Below are 18,245 nucleotides of genomic sequence, written 5' to 3' on the forward strand. Positions count from 1 at the left end.
CCCTCCACAGCACCGGGCAGGTGACAGGACAGGGCGGCGCTCCGGGAGGGGAGGGCGTCACCCAGGTTTGCACCGCAGCGACACCGCCAGGGCCTGTCTCCAGGGCCTCGACCCCTGCTCCCTCCCCTCCCCCCCCACTTCTATAGCACACAAGCCCCTTGGCTGTCCTGAGTGTGGGGTAGAGGGGACCCATGATCTCAGGGTGCAACGACAGAGCGGTCACCTCCTCTCAGGGTCTCGTGGGAAGGAATCAAACGGGTCCATGTTTGTGGGTCTGTCCAGATCTCAGCCCGGCTCCTAGCGCTCCCCCGCCTGGGAAAGGGGCGGGTCCCAAGGCCTGGGTCCCCCAGCCCCCTTCCCCGCAGTTTGTCCTGGTGCTTGGGGACCGTTCGGACCCCGCAGTCCCTCATTCCAGCTCCCTCCTGCTGCCCAAGTCATTTGTCCACTTGATTCCAAGCATCGACCAGGGAAAGGAAATGAAACATGACCAGCGGCCGCTGTTGGGTGAAGGTGAACAGGAGGCCAGCGAGAGACGGGGCGCGGGGAGCCCGCTTCCCACAGGAAGTGGCGGTGCCCTCCCGGGACTGCGGGTTCCAGGATGGGCCCCTCCCTCTGCGGAACCAAGAGACAGCCCAAGGCAGTGGCAGCAACAGGAGAAGCAGCTGTGCAAAGGGCCTGCTGTCCCTGTCCCTGTCCCCGTCCCCGTCCCCAACCTGGTGCCAACCAAACCCTTGCCCACAGCGCCGGGGCTGGCATGGGCTGGGGCTGGCTCTGGGGAGCAGGCTCCCCACTGGATGGGCTGCCAGGAGCTGGTGACCACGGTGTCTCGCCCCCAATTTGGGACATAGATTTCCGGCTGTGACTGGGGGGTCTGAGCAGTCACCCTTCCAGCCCCCGGCATTCCCGGCGCGGCCCGGCCTTCGGGCTTTCAGGCTCCAGGGGGTGGGGCAGGAGGCAGAGCATGACTCCGGGCACCTGGAGACCTGGACAAAGGCAGGGGAGCAACCCCACGGCTGCAGCGACACCCCCGAGCAGGGCTCCACCTTCGGGGGTTACAGCCCTTTTGAGAATCCATGTGCTTTTCCTAGAACGATGAGCACTCACACACATATACACACACACACAGGCATACCTGCACACGGACATGTATACGCATGCACACATGCACACATGTACACATGCACGCATGTATATACACACACACATAGATACACGTGTGGACAGCGCAGAGTTGCACACACCTGCAGGGCTCCCTAGCTCAACCCACGCTCACCTGTGGGCCCCTCCGGCCCCTCCGGCGCCTTCGAGCTCAGGAAAATCCCTGTCCTGTCTTCTCATAGCTGATTGGCCCCATTATTGTCTGAGGATTTGCTCTTTTTCTTTAATTAATGAATTAATTAATTTTTTGTTACTCCGCACCCGAGGATATTTTTCCATTGATGTTTAGAGAGAGTGGGGGCGGGCGGAGAGAAACATCGATGTGAGAGAGACACATCGATCGGGTGACTTCCTCCAGGTGCCCTCACGGCGCCAGAGATAGAGCCCACAACCGTGGTACATGCCCTTGACCGGAATCGAACCTGGGACCCTTCATTCCAAGGACCAACGCTCTATCCACTGAGCCAAACCGGCCAGGGCAGTCAAGATTTCCTTGATGCCACGTCTTCCTCTTCCTCCTCCGACCGACCAGCACCAGCTTCCATTTTTTGAGTGCCTACTGTATACCAAGCCCTGGACCTAACCAGCTCGTTGAACCCTCACAGGTGTTCACACATGTGGTAGATCCCATATTTATGCCCATTTGAATGTGAGGAACCTGAGGTTCAGAGAGGTTAAGCCACTTGCCCAAAGGCACACAGCTTCTAAGTAGAGGAGCCTTGTACCAACATCCCAGGCTGCCCAGGCCCAGCCCCCTCCCACCCAGGCTGCACGTGACACTGAGTGGCTCAGAAAACGCCCGACAGACAGGCTGTTGTGTGTGCATGCGCGTGTGTGTGTGTGTGCACGTGCATGCGCACACGCGTGGCCGTTTGTGCTGGGTGAGCATACTTCCTCCCCAGCTTGTCCTGCAGCAGGAGAGAGAGCGGGAGGAGTGCCGCTGGCTTCACCACCTCCTCTGCCCTTGGGGACACTGCTGGGCCACTTCTCACGTCCATCTGGCCACGTGTTTGCTCCCACGTACCAGCCGCAGGGAGGGCCGCTGGGCCTGGGGGAACCGGATCTGCTTTTCTGGGGAAGGAGGGGGGAGGGGGGAAACACACCCAACAGTGGACAATAATGGACCTAAAGATAGAACTGAGCGAGCAGGGCGAGGGAGGGGCGGCGTCTGCCTCGCACTGGGCTGTCTGCCTGGCACGGGCAGGCCCCCTCCCACTTGGGGCCCCAGGGATGTAGCTGCCACTCAGCCTAGGGGACGGGCCTGGGAACCAGGACGGGTAGGAAAGGGCTGGGGGGCCAGGTGCCACCCAAGATGGAGAACTGTCCCATCGCAGGTCCTCGAGGCCGGGGACCCTTGCTGCCCCTGGAGTCCCCCAGGAAGCCGTAGTCAGCTCGATGCCCAGGACCGGACCTGTCCCCGGGGTCCGTGTGGTTGGCCTGGGGCGCCCCCAGGTGAGTCTCACGTGAGAACTCTGTACGGGGTGTCTCCTTAGTGGGAAAGGGGTTGATTGTGTGGCTGTCTCCTCTCGGGACCTGGGGCCAGCCTTCTGGAAGGCCCCATGCCCAGAGGGCAGCTGGGACTCCAGGGCTGGAGAAGGCAGGGCTGGGCTGTGCAGATCCGGGCTTGGCCAGGCCCATCCCAAATGAGGGGTGCTCATGGGCTGCACAGCAGAGCCCCCAAGGCTGCTGCATGGTCCGGGTGGGCTGGGCTTGGGCATTTATTAGGCTCCTGGGCGGTCCCGGGCGCAGCCGGGTCCGAGAGCCGCACGCAGTCTTCCTGGGAAGCACCCGTCCCTCCCGGACCTGAGCATGGAGTTGCTCTTAAATCCGAAGACCAGAGGGGAGGGTTTGCGCTTGGAACCCCCGCTTCCGCCTGAGCTGAGGCACTCGATCCTCAGGCACTCCATCCTGGCTCTGGCTCCTGGGGGCCGTGCGGCCTGGCTCCCTTTGTCCCCAGATTCCTAACCGCTTCCTGGAAGGAGGCTGGCTGGCCCGGGGCCGGGCTTCCTGCAGCTGCTAAATGTCAAGTCTGCCGCTGCCCCAGGCCTCTCCCCGGGCCTGGTCTCCTGTGCCCCCGCCCAACCCCCCAGCTGCTGGCCTTCCCAAAGCACGACCCCCTCCCTCCCTGTAGCTATTGTGTGTCTGGTCTGGACCCCTGTGTGGTCCCTGGACGTGGGCACTCCTCCTCACAGCGTGGCCAGTCCTCTCCACCTATCCACTCCCGCCCTCCTGGCCTCCTGAGCTTGCCTGCTGAGAGCTCACCTCCCCCAGGAAGCCCTCCAGAACATCCCCGCCCGTTCCCCCTCCAGGTTCGTCATCCCTGCCATTCCCAGGCCCAGCATGAATGACGTCTGGGGTGGTCCCAGCAGAGCGGTCAACACTCCCACGTGGGGTTCAAGTGCCGGGTCACTGAGGTGTGCCTGGGGGTGGCGGGCGGCGGGTGGACAGAGCAAAGGGAGTCAAGCTTCAGCCTCACTCCCTCTTGGACCCTCCCCTTCCCGGGGTGTCAGTCCTGGGCCTCCTTCAGGACCCAGGAGACCCCATTGTTCTGCTGTTCCGTGCGAAAGCCAAGGGCGCCTCCCAGGAAAGGGGGGTTCCGCACAGGCCCAGAGGCCTGGGGACAGGCCCGCCCTGAGTGCTCCGGCCAGAGCCCGGGCCCCTCTGCCCTGCCCCCGCCCGCCCCGCCTCCACCCCAGCATTTAAACCCTGCGAGCGCAGCGCGGCGTCTTTCCTGCCTGATAAAATATTTATGTCAGCAGAGCAGGCCTCCTCGGGAAGCGCACAGGCTTTTAAAGGCAGGCCGCCTTTCTCCTCTCTAAGCAGTTTCCAAGTCCTGAATCAATAACGCGCTTGGCTGGGCTTCGGGGGACCTGCCTCCTCTCCCCTCTGCGCCTGGCCCCCGCCTGCCCCAGTTTCTCTCTCTCCTTCCTTCCTCCTTCCTTCGTTCCTTCATTCTTCCCTCTCTCCTTATTACCTTTTTAAAAAACAATATATTGTTATTGATTTCAGAGAGGAAGGGAGAGGGAGAGAGAGAGAGAAACATCAATGATGAGAGAGAAACATGGATCAGCTGCCTCCTGCATGCCCCACACTGGGGATCGAGCCACAACCCGGGCCTGTGCCCTGACCGGCAATCGAACCCTGACCTCCTGGTTCACAGGTCGACGCACAACCACTGTGGCACGCCGGCCGGGCTACTTATATTTATTTTAAAATATATATATTAAATGGAAGCGTTGAGCTGTTTGGGTGGGGAGCCTCGAGGGGTGGAGCTAGGGCAGGATGGGCAGGAAGGGGGAGCAGAGATGGGGTGGCGGGGAGAAGGGGAGCGGACAGCTGCGCACAGGCTGGCTCCTGGGTGAGCAGGGTGAAGCTGTGAGGTGGGTGGCGCCAGGAGGAGGAGACCGGGCTGCCCTCTGGCCCTGGGGGAGGAGCAGGGGGCTCCTGGCTGGGGAGGAGGAGGGGAGGGCTCCCCTTTTTCTAACCAATTAGAAATGTGCACAGCGCACCCAGAGAGAGCAGGCCAACCCGGCAAAGAAAGGGGCTTAGAGCAAAGGAAAAACAGGGTGAACCAAACTTCCCGAGGACGAGCCGTCAGCGGGGCCGTTTTTGTGGTGATGAGTTCCCCGACACAGACACGGAGAGGGAGTCATCCCTTCTCCAGGCAGATGCCCGTGCATCTGGTTAGTGACGTGGTACAGGTGAGGGGCTGGGGAGTGGAGCCAACCCCCTGGGGGAGAGGGGCGCAGGGACCAGCCAGGAATGCGTTTCCCACCCCAGCCATTCCTAGAAACCCGGCCGTGGGGAGAGCCCACATCCGCCCAGGGCAGAACAGAACGCATCCCTTCTCCCTTTTGAAGAATACGATGCAGGTTCCTGGAGAGAGTCGCCTTCTCTCTAGAGCCTGGGCAGGACCCGCCGCCCCTCCGCGGCTCGGCTGCAGGGGCGGAGCCAGGGCAGGCAGTGCTTGGCGTTGCGCCCTTGCCCCCTGACCTTGCTTCCCAGCTAGCCCTCCCCTGGACCGCTCTGCCCTCTCCCGCCCCCCCAAGGTCGAAGGTCGTGGGAAAGGCTGGCTGGCTCTTCTGTTGGGGAAACCAGAGTTGGGGCTGCTCCCAGCTCCCCCAGTCACTGCACAGTCCTCCCGGTGGTGCCAGGCAGGCACCCGCCCTCTCGGGCCAGCAGGGCAGTGGGACTCCGTGGGGCGAGCTCGGAAGGGCGCCGAGCGGGCGCTCAGCAAACCCTCCCCCTGGTCCCACGGTGGAGGCCCTCACTCAGTACCCACTGTGTGCAAACAGCTGCGGGGGCGGGACAAGGGTGGCCCGGCTCCTGCTGTCCCAGGGTCCAGTCTCAGACAGAAGGTTCTGGAAGGAGGTCCCCTGGGCTCCCCCACAATGTGGAGACCTGGGGCAGAGTGGAGATTTCATTTCCTTCCATTGCAGCCAGGCCAGACGGGTTGGCGAGGCCACCTGAGATTCTGGGTCTGAGCCGGCCTTTGCCAGGAGATGCCCATGGTGGCGGGTCAGGGTTGGGGTCTGGGGCGGGTTGGGGTCTGGGGCGGGCTGGGGCCGAGCCTCGGCGGCTAGAGGCTCTCCCCTAGGTTGGAGGAGTCCCAGGAAGACGCCTGGCCCTGGCTCCCGGCCCTTCCCGCCTGAGTGATGGCTGGGCTGGGAAGACACAGCTCCAAAGAGCAGCAGAATCCCCAAACATCAGAGCTCTCCCTGGCCGCTGCGGCTCCAGCCCTGAAATGCCCTCGGGTCAGTTTCCGCTGATTCACGACAAGGAGGGGTGACCTTGCGGCTGTCGGCTTCTGCTCAAACGGGGAAGAGAACCCGGTGGGCTGGGCGGGAGAGGGAGTTAGAGGCAGCCAGCAGGAATCAATGAAATTGGAGGGGGGGGGGAAGCAGAGGGGAGGGAGAGAGAGAAGGAGAAGGAGAGAGGAAGGGAAAGGGAAGGGGAAGGGAGGGAGGAGAGGTAGAGACAGACAGAGCCAGCCAGGGCATCTCAGATTAGAATCCCCTCCCAACAGAATCTCCATTCCGCTTGGCTAATAATTTATTCCCACTGCAACTTTTCTTACCATAAGTAGGAGATCGTTTGTCGGGGAGAATTCCCTGGCCCCCGGCTGCTCTGCACTGGGGGGCGGGGGGGATGTGTCTCTGCTCCCCTCTATCGAGGGACTGAGGCACTTAGACTTTGGGGTGTCCCTGTCGGAGCGCCATATTTCACAAATGGGGAACCTGAGGCACGGAGTAGGCGCAGCCCAGGGTCACAGCTGGGGTGAGGGACAGCCTTCCACAGCCTAACTGCAGGGGCCATGGGGCAGGCGCTCGCTGGTCTGCAGGCCCACCCAGGCCCCAAGAGCTTCCCCAAACTCGGAGCACCCTGCCCTGCGGAAGGGCACCCAGCACCTGCCTTGTGGTCCTCCCTGCCCCTTTGCTCCTGCTGCGCCTGCTCAGTACGAGGGAGCTGGGCGCCCAGCCTCCCCCTCCGTGTCCCCCATCTGGGCGATGGCCATGCCCGTCCCTGCCTCGGCGCCCTCCCAGGGCGCTCCCCCGCGGATGCCTCCAGCCCCAGCCGAGGCTGCAGGGCCGAGGTTTCAGAGGAAGGTCTAAGGTCGCTGCAAAGGTCTCCCTGGGGGCCCACGCCTGGCGGCAGCGCTCTAAGCTGTGGGCATCTCAGGAGCGTGGCACGGAGGGTGGGCGGTTATTCCTCTTCCCCAGATGTCACAGGACCGGCGACCCCTTTCCCCCACTCCTCGGTTAGGAGGCCGGAGGGCCAACCAGCCAGACCTCCCGGGACGTCCCTGTCCCGCTGACAGTGGCTTCCCGACTCCATCGCCGATTTTGCCCGCAGCTTGTCTGCTGTCTTTGCGCCTGGCCCCCCACCCCGCTGCAGCCTTTGCCCAGGAAACACCACAGAAGCAGGAGCCTCTCAAGACCCTCGCCAGGTGGGAGAAGCGCGGTGTGCGTGGTCTCTCCGCAGCACTGCCCGCGCCAGGCGTCTCCTGCTTCTTGTCCATAGGCTTGTTCCCAGCCCGGTCTCGGGGGCTGGTGTCCAGGCTGGCTGTCCCCTACCCCCCAGGCCCTGCACTGCCCCTCGCCCGCCGCTGGCACTCACCTGGCTGACCCGTGTGTGCCTGCAGAGACGGTGAGCGCAGGTGGGAGGGCTCGTCCGCAGTGTCCTGAGGAGGTGAGGGGCCGGCTCTGCTCAGCCCCCCTCCAGGGAAGGGGCTCGCTCTGGGCGCCTGGGGCTGCCGGGAGGAGGCAGGAGGCCTGACAGGCTTGGCGGGCCCTGGCACATGGTTGCCTCTCAGAGATGCCATGGTCCTTGCGTCCGTCCCAGCCAGCAGCCCAAGTGTGAAGCTGCTGTTAATCATCGCCACCAACGGGGGTGTTCTAGGCCCTTCAGACACATCCCCTCGCAAGGTATTGGACGAGAGAGGGAGACTCAGAGAGGGAGAGCAACGGTCTCATCGTCACACAGCTCCCAGGGACAGTGCTGAGAACGAGCCCAGGGCTTTCGGATCCAAAAGCCAGTTTCCTTACCTGCTCTGGGCTCCGACCGGGAGGTGGGGCGCATGGGCCCCCAGAACGGGCATGGAACGTGTGGCGTTACATTTTCCCGGAGAAGGTTCCGGGCTCTCCATCGGGGGCAGGACGTATGTTTTTATAGGCTCGTGAACTGTCTGAAGAAAACAGTCGCTGCTTCTGGTATCAAAGGTTGGCTCCGGGGCCGTTCTGAAAGGCGAGAGGTGTGCCTCGAGCTTCTGGAACCTTCTGCCTGTGTTGGGCCACTTCTTTGGACTGGTTGCTTCCTTATGCAATCTGACCTCACAGGGAAGTGGAGACGCTGGCCTCCAGCCTGGCCTCTCGCGGTGCTGTCAGCAGCTGTCAGCTGGAGGCGGGTGGGGGTAGACCCGTGTCCAACCCCCGGCTGCTCCCGGAGTCCTCCCGGCTCAGCACTGCCAACCCCTTCAGCCGGCGCCACGCTCCGCGCCTAAATGGTTAAGTGGAATCCCGAGATCTCGGAGCGCGAGGGTGGAGGAAGGAAGGAACAAAGCGGGAGGGAGAGAGTGGCGCTGGCGACGGCTCGGGATTTATTTGTTGTGCTCGCTGCTGGGGAAGCCGGAGACGGGCTGATTCATTAGTTTCTGGCCATCTGCTTCCCGGGCTGGGATCGGGGCGGGGGCCAGCAGACCCCGCAGGTGAGGGCAGCGAGGCCGGCAGCCAGGTCGGAGCCCCTGTCCTCTGCCAGAACCGGCTGTGTCAGTCTTCTTGGTAACAGACAGGCCTGGGAGGCTGGGGTCGGGGAGGGACCCCGTGTCCCCGCCGTGGGGACCACCAGGAGGCTGGGCCAGGTGAGGGGTGGGAAGGCAGGGGACAAAGAAGGACCAAGGTAAATAGAGGAGGTGTGGGGACTCCCAGAGCTGAGGTTGACAAGAATCATATCAACATTCAATATGAGATTTATGAATATTAATCTACTAATTATATTAACAACTAAGTCATGTAACAACAATCCTTCCTATCTAATAAAGAGGGAATATGCTAATTAACCATCACTCAGTCACAAAGATGGCTGCACCCACAGCTGAGGCCAAGTTTCCATAAGGAGCCTTAACAAGCAATCAGCAGGGACCTGAGGCTATGTCCTTCCCCACCCCCGTGGGGCTTGACAGGGGACCTCAGGCCATGTCCCCCACCCAGCAGGGCTAGACAGGGGACCTCAAGGTGCGCTTCCTGTCTGGTGCTGTGCTAGGGGACCTCAGGCTGCTCCCCCCAGTAGGGGGACTTGACAGGGGACTTCAGGCCGCGCCCCCCGCCCCAGCACCGAGCCAGGGGACCTGAGGCTGTGCCCCCCTGCCTGGCGGGGCTTGACAGGGGACCTCAAGGTTCACCCCCAGTGCTGGGTCGGGGGAACTCAGGCCGAGCCCCCCACCCAGGGGGGACCTGAGGCTGCACCCCCCTGCCAATGTGGCTTGACAGGGGATCTCAGGCCATGTCCCCCACCTGGCGCCAGGCCAGGGGACCTGAGGCTATGTTCCCTCCCCGGTGGGGCTAGACAAGGGTGGGACTAGCCTGGTCTGGATCTATCCCAATGAGGGCGGGGGTGGCCGGCCAGGTCTGGGTCTCTCGCAATTTTGAGGCGCATGTGGGTGGGCGGGGACTTGACTCTGGGTCCCGTGGTGCGCCCCAGACTCTGACAGGAGGAAGGTTTTCATATACATTTTACTAATTTTCTTTCATCTCTGACACTTCTATTATAGAGAAAGGGCAAATAGCAATATTAAATTATTTCCTCTAATCCCCTTTTAATGTGCACGAATTTCGTGCACCGGGCCACTAGTCTAAATAATAAAAGCCCAGTGACTGTTATGGCAGAACGACCGGAATGGCCGGTCACTATGATGTGCACTGACCACCAGGGGCAGACGCTCAACACAGGAGCTGCCCCCTGGGGTCAGTGCGCTCCCACAGGGGAGTGTCGTTCAGCCAGAGCTGGGCTCATGGCTGGCAAGTACGGCAGAGGTGGTGCGAGCCTCTCCCGCCTCTGCGGCAGCACTAAGGAGAGGCGAGCCAAGTGGTAAGGAGCGGGCAGGTGGGCAGGTAAGGGTGAGGGGTCCCGGATTGTGAGAGGGCGCAGGCCGAGCTGAGGGACCCTCCCCCTGCCCTGCCCCCACACACGAATTTTGTGCATCGGGCCTCTGGTAATAACTAGAATGTAGTGAGCAGTTACTGAGGTCCAGGCCACTACCCCATCCCAGGTAAGCACCCTGACAACCTCAGGATGGATGAGGAGGGAACTGGCTTTAGAGATTGCGTCAAGCAAGGAGGGCTTCCTGGGGAGGGAATCTCCTGAGAACCGGGAGGCAGGAGAGTGGCTGTGGGAACACAGCTCAGAGGGGAGCGGGGACAGAGCCGCCAGGGAGAAGGCACGCCTTCAGTGCTATGCTGACAACTGCTTTCCAGGTGGACAAGGAGAGACGCCGGAGGACGGCTCCTGGCGGCGGTGTGGTGAACGCATGATTCAGCCCCGCCCCCTGAGCCGTTCCTCCCGCCCTGACCTCTGCTCCCCTGGGACAGGTGTGTCGTTGCTTGCTGGGGCCTGGGGGCTCGAACAATAGATTCACTTTCTCAGGTTCTGGGGCTTCAAGTCCAAGGTCAAGGTTGGTTTGACCCTCGAAGACGAGGGTTGGTTTCTCTTGAGGCCTCTTCTGGGCTTGAGGATGACGGAGCTCCCCCCGCCGCCTCTTCGCATGGTCTCTCCTCTGGGCACACGCGCCCTTGTGTCTCTGTGGCCACCGCTCCCCTCTTACGAGGACCCAGCCTGACTGGGCCACCCTGACCACCTCCATATGACTCCGCCCCTCCTTAAAGGCCCGTCTCCAAACACGGCCCCACTGGACGAGCTGGGGTTGGGCCCCCACGTGTGGATCGGATGTGAGGGGCCACTAGCCCCAACGAGGTGCCAGGGCAGAGGAAGAAGGTGGCCTGGGGCCGAGGGAAGAAGACAGTTGCTGGCTGTGGGGAGGGGAAGGGGACGCTGACTTGGTTGCAAACTGTGTCCTCGGCCCCCGATGTCCGGGCATGAACTCGGGGCAGCTGCTCTCTGCTCTCCGCCCTGAACGGCACAGCAGAGCCCGGTCCGCCTCTGGGCTCAGCCCGCGGTGGGCTGGCCACGCGCCTGGGGAGGGGCTGTCCCCACGCAGGCCTGCCTCCCCTGGTCTAGCGGAAACCTTGTCTCTGCAGGCCACGAGCATCCCTATGGGGCCTCTCCCCGGCCCCCCTCCCCCCCGCCCCATATAGGGTGACGCCTCAGGGTCCCCCAGCTGGAGCCCGAGGGCGCTCCACTCAGGGAGGTGTCTCGTGAGGTCGCCAGCGTGTCGGGACACCCTGAGACTGTCCAGGACAGGAGCCAGCATATCCTCAGAAAACAGCCCACGCACGAGGAGGCCGGGGCCAGCCCCCTGCCCGGGGCCTCAGTTTCCCCTGTGCCCACTGAGGGGTTGGACTCAGGAGGGAACCCCTTCGGCCCCGAGGTCTGTGGGTCCCGTGGGTCCCAGGGCTGGAGGGGGGGGGTGGACAGTGCAGCCTGTGGGGGGACCGAGCACAGAACTATTTCGGTCAAGCGCGCTTTGTGGGAGCTGCCTCGGCGAACCCAGGCCAGCCCGCCCCCCGAGGAGCCTGGCCCGGGGACTGGTCCTCCCCTCGATGGGTCCCAGGTGGGGTCCTGAGGCTGCGGTGGGGGTGAGCGCTCAGCCCCTCGGGAGACGGCGCCCCACTCCCCCGCCTCGCCCCCACCCTTTAGAGTGAGCAGCTTTATCTCAGATCCAAGCCGTTTGTCACCGGGCAAACGGGAGACCTGAAATATTCATCAAAAAAGCCGCGAGGGGTCCGGGCGCTGTGCGGGCCTTGGTGACAGGCTTGGTTTTTAATGAGTAGATTTTGGCGTTTAGAGCTGTTCAGGTGGACAGCGGAGAGCAGAGGGCCCCTCGGGTGCCGCTTCCCACCCACACCGCCCCTCGCACCGCCTGGCGTTAGCGGGGGCTTTGTTACAACTGATGCACCGACGATGCATGCCCGTTAACTGACGTCCGCAGTTCACGGCAGGGTCCCCCGGGTGCGGGTGTGACAAATGCCCGATGTCATGGATCCACCGTGACAGCCCATACGGTCGCTCACTGCCCTCAAACTCGCCCGTGCTCGCCCCCCCCACTTGTCCCGCCGCCCCTGGGCAGCCTGTGCTGGTGGCATTTCAGGCTCCGCGTGCACTCAGAGCCTCCAGATGCGCTCACACGGCCGGCCAGATGCGGGGATGGATCTGAGCTGCCATGGAGGGGAGCCCCGTTGGGCGGGGAGCAGGCTGCCAGCCCCCCTCACCCCCCGGGAGGGAGGATGTAAGCCAGAGGGGCCGTGCCCTGCACTGCTCACCAGCGGCCCCCACTGGGCCTGCCAAGGACCTAGAACTGACTTGCCACAAAGATGCACCCCCTCGAGGGGAACCCTAAACACTCAGCACCCCCAGGTGCCCAGCTTCCGCATGAGGCGGACACACGGGCTGTGCCAGGGACAGGCGCGACGGCCACGCTCTGCGCCAACAGGTGGGTGTGGCTCCCGCTCCCCCAGCGGGGCCTGGGCAGGGCTGCCCCCTCCTGAGGCCAGGCTGCCTCGCCCAGAGCGTGAGGATAAGCGCCCGTTCTGCGTGGAGGTGGGAGGTGGGATGCAGATCGGAGAGAAGGGAGTTGAATTTGTACGTGAGATCAAGGGCCTGGCGCTGAGTTCAACCAACATTTGCGGTGAGTGGCCTCTCCCCCCCCCCCCCCTCGGGGCCTGGTGCAGCCACGGTGGTAAGTTTAAGGGTCAGGAAGACACCTCGGTGAGGAAGCGCTTAAAGAGGAGCTTGCAGGCAGACGGGAGCGGAGGGCGGGTCCCGGGGAGGGAGTGCCGTCTGCAGAGGCTCAGAGGCGCGGGCAGTGGGTGTGCAGGCCCGGCGGCTCGGTGGGCCGCGCCCAGCAGGTCGGGACAGGGCTCCAGGCATCGGGGTCTGTGTGCTGAAGAGTTAGACCTTCACCCTCCGGGCAGTGGGAGCCACGGGGACCGAGAAGCAGGTGACCCACACCCACCTCTCTGATGGTCTCCACTTGGAGGCAGAGCGAGCTGCTTCGGGGCTGCTGCAATGTTACGGGCCTCTGCGAGCTTCGGGGAAAGGGGTACGGATGACCTGCCCAGGGGATGCTTCCTGGGGCCTGGACGCGGGACGGAACGCGGGCCCTGTGCCCTCTGGCCGATGCCTGGGCACGCGGTGGGGGCCGGGCCGGGCAGAGACGCCCCGGGCCCCGCAGGCAGCAGCGCCCACCGTGCCTCCCCTTCCCCCGCAGGAGAACCCCTACCTGTGCAGCAACGAGTGTGACGCCTCCAACCCGGACCTGGCCCACCCGCCACGGCTCATGCTCGACAGGGAGGACGAGGGGCTGGCCACGTACTGGCAGAGCGTCACGTGGAGCCGCTACCCGAGCCCGCTGGAAGCCAACATCACGCTGTCGTGGAACAAGAGCGTGGAGCTGACGGACGACGTGGTGGTGACCTTCGAGTACGGCCGGCCCACCGTCATGGTCCTGGAGAAGTCCCTGGACAACGGGCGCACGTGGCAGCCCTGGCAGTTCTACGCCGAGGACTGCATGGAGGCCTTCGGCATGCCCGCCCGCCGGGCCCGCGACCTGGCGGCGTCGGGCGCCCACCGCGTGCTGTGCACCGAGGAGTACTCGCGCTGGGCCGGCTCCAAGAAGGAGAAGCACGTGCGCTTCGAGGTGAGGGACCGCTTCGCCATCTTCGCCGGCCCCGACCTGCGCAACATGGACAACCTCTACACGCGGCTGGAGAGCGCCAAGGGCCTCAAGGACTTCTTCACCCTCACCGACCTGCGCCTGCGGCTGCTGCGGCCCGCGCTGGGCGGCACCTACGTGCAGCGGGAGAACCTCTACAAGTACTTCTACGCCATCTCCAACGTCGAGGTCATCGGCAGGTGAGACCGCGGGGGGCGCCGGGCTGCTGCGTGGTCCCCGGGGCGCGACCTGGCTCCTGGGGTGCCACCCGGTGCCGGATGTTACCGCCGCGGTTTCCTCCACGGAGGGTGGTGGATGGGGGTGGCAAGCGTCCTCTGTTGAGCCCAGGCTGCCGCTGCCCACGGACCCGGGAGTCTGGAGAGGCTGAGAGGAGCTGGCAGTGCCGGCTGCGCTTGGGGGGGCGGGGTGCTCCGTTACTGTCCAGTGATGAGTCAATGACAGGGCACTGGTGTCTAGGGGGTCCCAAGACCACCTTCAGACGCCAGGATTTGCTAGAAGGACCCCAGAACCTAGCCGAGCTATGACGGTCACAGGTCGTTTACGGCAGGAAAAGATGCGGATGAAGGCAGCCACTCAGCACGGGCAGCGGGCGGCTCCAGGGTCCCCGCGGGCGGCGTCCTCTCCCCGCCGGACGGCCCGCGGCTCCCCAGCACTGATGCGCGGGGACACGTGCAGACTGCCAACCGGGGAGCCCGCCCGAGCCCGGCATCAGGGTTTCCTTCGGGGCTGGAGCACGTGGGCACGGCTGACTGCCCCTGCTTGACCGTGGCCGCCAGTGCCCTGACCAGAGGCACGGCTGGTACCGGTGGCCCAGAGCCCCACCACGTGTCACCGGATTCGCATCAACCGCCCGGCGTGGCCCGGCCGCAGGGCAAGCAGCACGCTCTCCGGGCATTCCAGGGGCCCCGAGGTTCCCTCCCAGGAGCCAGTGCGTGCAGGGCCAGGCTTTCCTTAGAAAGTCCGTGTGGACGGCCCCGCCTGGCCGCTGACTGCTCCCAGCTCCGCAGCGGGAGTGCCTTGAGGGCCTCTGCCGGGAGGGAAGAGACCTTGGTGGGGTAAGGGCAGCCTCCATTCCCGGACCTGCTGGACTGTGGGCGATGTTCTCAGTGATCCAGATAACGTGCCGGCCTGCAGGGCCAGGACTTCACCCCCCACCCCCTGCTCTGCACTCAGGAGAGAGGCTGGGAGGCCCCCCACTGGGAACCGAGGGGCAGGCATGCAGTGCCAGGGGGAGGGGTGCAGGGCAGCGGGTGTAGTGCCAGGGGGAGGGGCAGTGGGTGCAGTGCCGGGGGAGGAGCAGCGGGTGCAGGGACAGTGGGTGCAGTGCTGGGGGGAGGGGCAGTGGGTGCAGGGACAGTGGGTGCAGTGCTGGGGGGAGGGGCAGTGGGTGCAGGGACAGTGGGTGCAGTGCTGGGGGGAGGGGCAGTGGGTGCAGGGACAGTGGGTGCAGTGCTGGGGGGAGGGGCAGTGGGTGCAGGGACAGTGGGTGCAGTGCTGGGGGGAGGGGCAGTGGGTGCAGGGACAGTGGGTGCAGTGCTGGGGGGAGGGGCAGCAGGTGAAGGGGCAGCGGGTGCAGTGCTGGGGGAGGGGCAGTGGGTGAAGGGGCAGCGGGTGCAGTGCTGGGGGAGGGGCAGCGGGTGAAGGGGCAGCGGGTGCAGTGCCAGGGCAGCGGGTGCAGTGCCAGGGGGAGGGGTGCAGTGCCAGGGCAGCGGGTGCAGTGCCAGGGGGAGGGGTGCAGTGCCAGGGCAGTGGGTGCAGGGCCAGGGGAAGGGGTGCAGTGCCAGGGCAGCGGGTGCAGTGCCAGGGGGAGGGGTGCAGGGGCAGCGGGTGCAGGGCCAGGGGAAGGGGTGCAGTGCCAGGGGGAGGGGTGCAGGGGCAGCGGGTGCAGTGCCAGGGGGAGGGGTGCAGGGGCAGCGGGTGCAGTGCCAGGGGGAGGGGTGCAGTGCCAGGGCAGCGGGTGCAGTGCCAGGGGGAGGGGTGCAGGGGCAGTGGGTGCAGTGCCAGGGGGGGGGGTGCAGTGCCAGGGCAGCAGGTGCAGGGCCCGGCTTCTCTCAGCATATGCAGCTCCCGGCCGCAGTGGCAGCAGCACTGGGAAACTTGCTAGAGACGCACCCCCGGGCCCACCTGCTGCATCTGAACAGGGGGGAGGGGGGAGGGGGTTGGCGTCTGCTTCCCTGAGCCCCTGCGTTCAGGGCACCCCGTCTGGGAACCTGCTGTGCCCAGCCAGCCAGCCTGGGTTGGATCCCAGCCTGCTCCCCTGGCTGTGAAGGCCAGGACCTCCCGGCCTCCGTTTCCCCGCCCGTAGAGCGGGGACCACGATCGTGCTTCTCTCGGATCGTGGTGAGAGTGAAACGAGTTCCTGGGAAAGCCGACGAAACATTCCGAACAAGCGCGCGCCTGGCTCGGAACTCGTGCCCGATTTTTAAAGTTGTGTTTGTTGGATAAAATAAACGGCAGTCCAAACGACGGCGCCCAAGAGCCGGGGCAGGCGCGGGAAGGCCCGGGTTGAGAGCCAGGGTGTTGGGTGATGAGGGCCGGAGCGGGGTGCGGGGACAGCACTTGGGGCCTCCCCACTGCGGCTCTGCAGAGGCCTGTGAGCAGGTGCCGATGCGGGGCCGGCAGTTTGTGCGTGGGGAGCAGGGTCTCACCCCGTCTTTGTAAAATACACACTTGTCCGTGCGCGTCCCTCCGCCTCCTGAACGGACCTTGGCGAGTGGCTGTTCAGGCTCAGGAAGGCCTCATGGGTGCGGGGCAGAGAGGCCGGAAGCTCCTGTGGTCCCTGCGGGGCGGGGTGGGCGGGCAGAGGCTGCTGGGCCTTTGTTGTCCGCTGTTTGCGTTTCGTTTCACTTGGACTCTGCGTGTGGGTTCCAGGTGGGCCGAGGCGGGCGGCCAGCAGGTGAGCGGGAAGCAGGTGCACACGCAGGGGCCTGTGGCTCTCACACCTGGACTCCTAACCCTCCCTCGTGGGGGGCGGGCTATTGTAAGTCAGGAATATTCTGGAAACCTGATCTGTGACCACCGCAGTGGCCGCCGGGGGTTAAGGAGCTCCTGCGCCCGTTGTTCGAATGTGTGTCCCGGGTTCGGGACTCCGGTCAGTTCGGTGACATCTGCCTGCCCTTCGGATGCAGCGGATGTTGGCTCACGGCCCTCCCTCCGCCCGCAGTCCCGCCAGGCTCAGCAGCTCCCCCGTGGGAACCAGAAACCCACCCCGGCTGGGGCTTCGGCCCTTCTCTGACTCGCTTTGGGCTGCTACAAGGGGACCCTCATCTTTTTTAAAAAATATATTTTTATTGACTTCAGAGAGGAAGGGAGAGGGAGAGAGGGAGTGAAACAACAATGATGAGAATCATTGATCGACTGCCCCCTGCACACCCCACACTGGAGCTCGAGCCCGAAACCTGGGCATGTGCCCCGACCGGGAATCGAACCGTGACCTCCCGGTTCATAGGTCGACGCTCAACCCCTGAGCCACTGGGCTGGGCGGGACCCTCATCTTCAGGAGTCTGATCAAGGTGCACCTGCCCTTCATGAGGCGGCTCAGGCGGGGTCCTGAGGCCCCGGCCGGCGGCAGGGCCCGGCTGGGTGGGGCAGTCAGGGCCCGTGGTACCCTAAGCTCCCGCGGGGAGCTGTCTCCTGGGAGGGACTCCGAGATGGGCATGTGGGGCAGAGCGTACCCAGGAGGCCGGAGGGCAGAGGGGAGGGAGAGGGCCTCAGGTCTTCAGCCCCATCCACGTGCAGAGCACCCGCGGGCGCCCGGGCACCGGGGCTGTGCCCCTCTCTGAGCCTCAGTTTCCCATCTGTGACATGAGGACCAGGGCGCCTGGAGCCCGCGTCTCCCTGGCCAGGTGACAGGTCTGCCCAGCAGCTCCCAGCTCCCCAGGCACCCAGCCTTCGTGGGCAGGGAGCGGCAGCGTGGCTTATCGATTGATTAGGCCTGATCAGATGGTCCAGCAAAGGGCTGTGACGGTCTCTACTTTTCCTTTTCAAATTCCTGGGAGGCAGGCAGGCAGGCCCAGAGCACAGGATGGGGTGGCAAAGGTGGACGCGGGGCCCGTCCTGAGCGGGTACCTGGGGACCCCGGGGGCTCTCAGGGTCTCGGGACTCAGGCTGAACCTGTTCTGGGCTCCTTGGGAATTTCATGAGCCAGAGAAGCAGGCCCGCGCAAAACAGCCGCGGTGAGTCTGCCAACTCCGGGGCTGGCACAGGGCAGGGGCATTGGCCGTCCTGTCCTAACCACCAGGCCCTGCCCAGGATGCGCTTGGAGGTTCCAGGCAGCCAGTCCAGCTGGGCCTTTGCCAGCCAGGGAGAGGAGAGTGAGCGCCCGTTCTGGAGGCGTGCAAGCGGGGCAGGGTGGTGTTTAGGGGAGACGGCGGGGAGGCGGGGGGGAGGCCCTGTACTACAATAACCAGCGCCGATTAAGGGAACAGGGATGCATGGTTAGGATGCATGGGTGCTGGGTGCCAGGCGTTGCGTCCTCACCCCCTTCCACCCAGGAGGAGCCAGGTCCCAGGTGGACGGGCGCTGCTGGCCCGTGACCCTGACTGAGCCCTCGGCTCCCCCAGATTCTGCTGGGGTCGGGCTGCTCACCCGAGTCCCTGGGCTGAGGACACTGCCTGTTCTCTTCTCCCTGACCCTCCCCCTCCCCAGCCTTCTCCTCCTCTTCCCTAAACGTCCTCTTCCTATCGATCCCCGGTAACTGGAGATGACGGGACTCAGGCCGAGAATAGGAACGGAGGTGGGGAGG

General features: G+C 64.6%; 1 protein-coding gene across 5 annotated transcripts in view; it reads left to right on the plus strand.

Moving 5' to 3' along the window:
• NTNG2 (netrin G2) overlaps positions 1–18,245 on the plus strand; it is a 54,683-nt gene that overhangs the window by 18,438 nt on the left and 18,000 nt on the right. For all 5 annotated transcript variants that reach the window (XM_080669791.1, XM_080669794.1, XM_080669790.1 and 2 more), the window contains one exon: positions 13,037–13,680. In XM_080669791.1, coding sequence (XP_080525917.1) covers positions 13,037–13,680 — 644 coding nt within the window. The remainder of the gene's footprint in view (positions 1–13,036; positions 13,681–18,245) is intronic.

The sequence above is a fragment of the Plecotus auritus genome, assembly GCF_963455305.1.
Source record: "Plecotus auritus genome assembly, chromosome: 5".
In the NCBI taxonomy this organism is placed as follows: Eukaryota; Metazoa; Chordata; class Mammalia; order Chiroptera; family Vespertilionidae; genus Plecotus; species Plecotus auritus.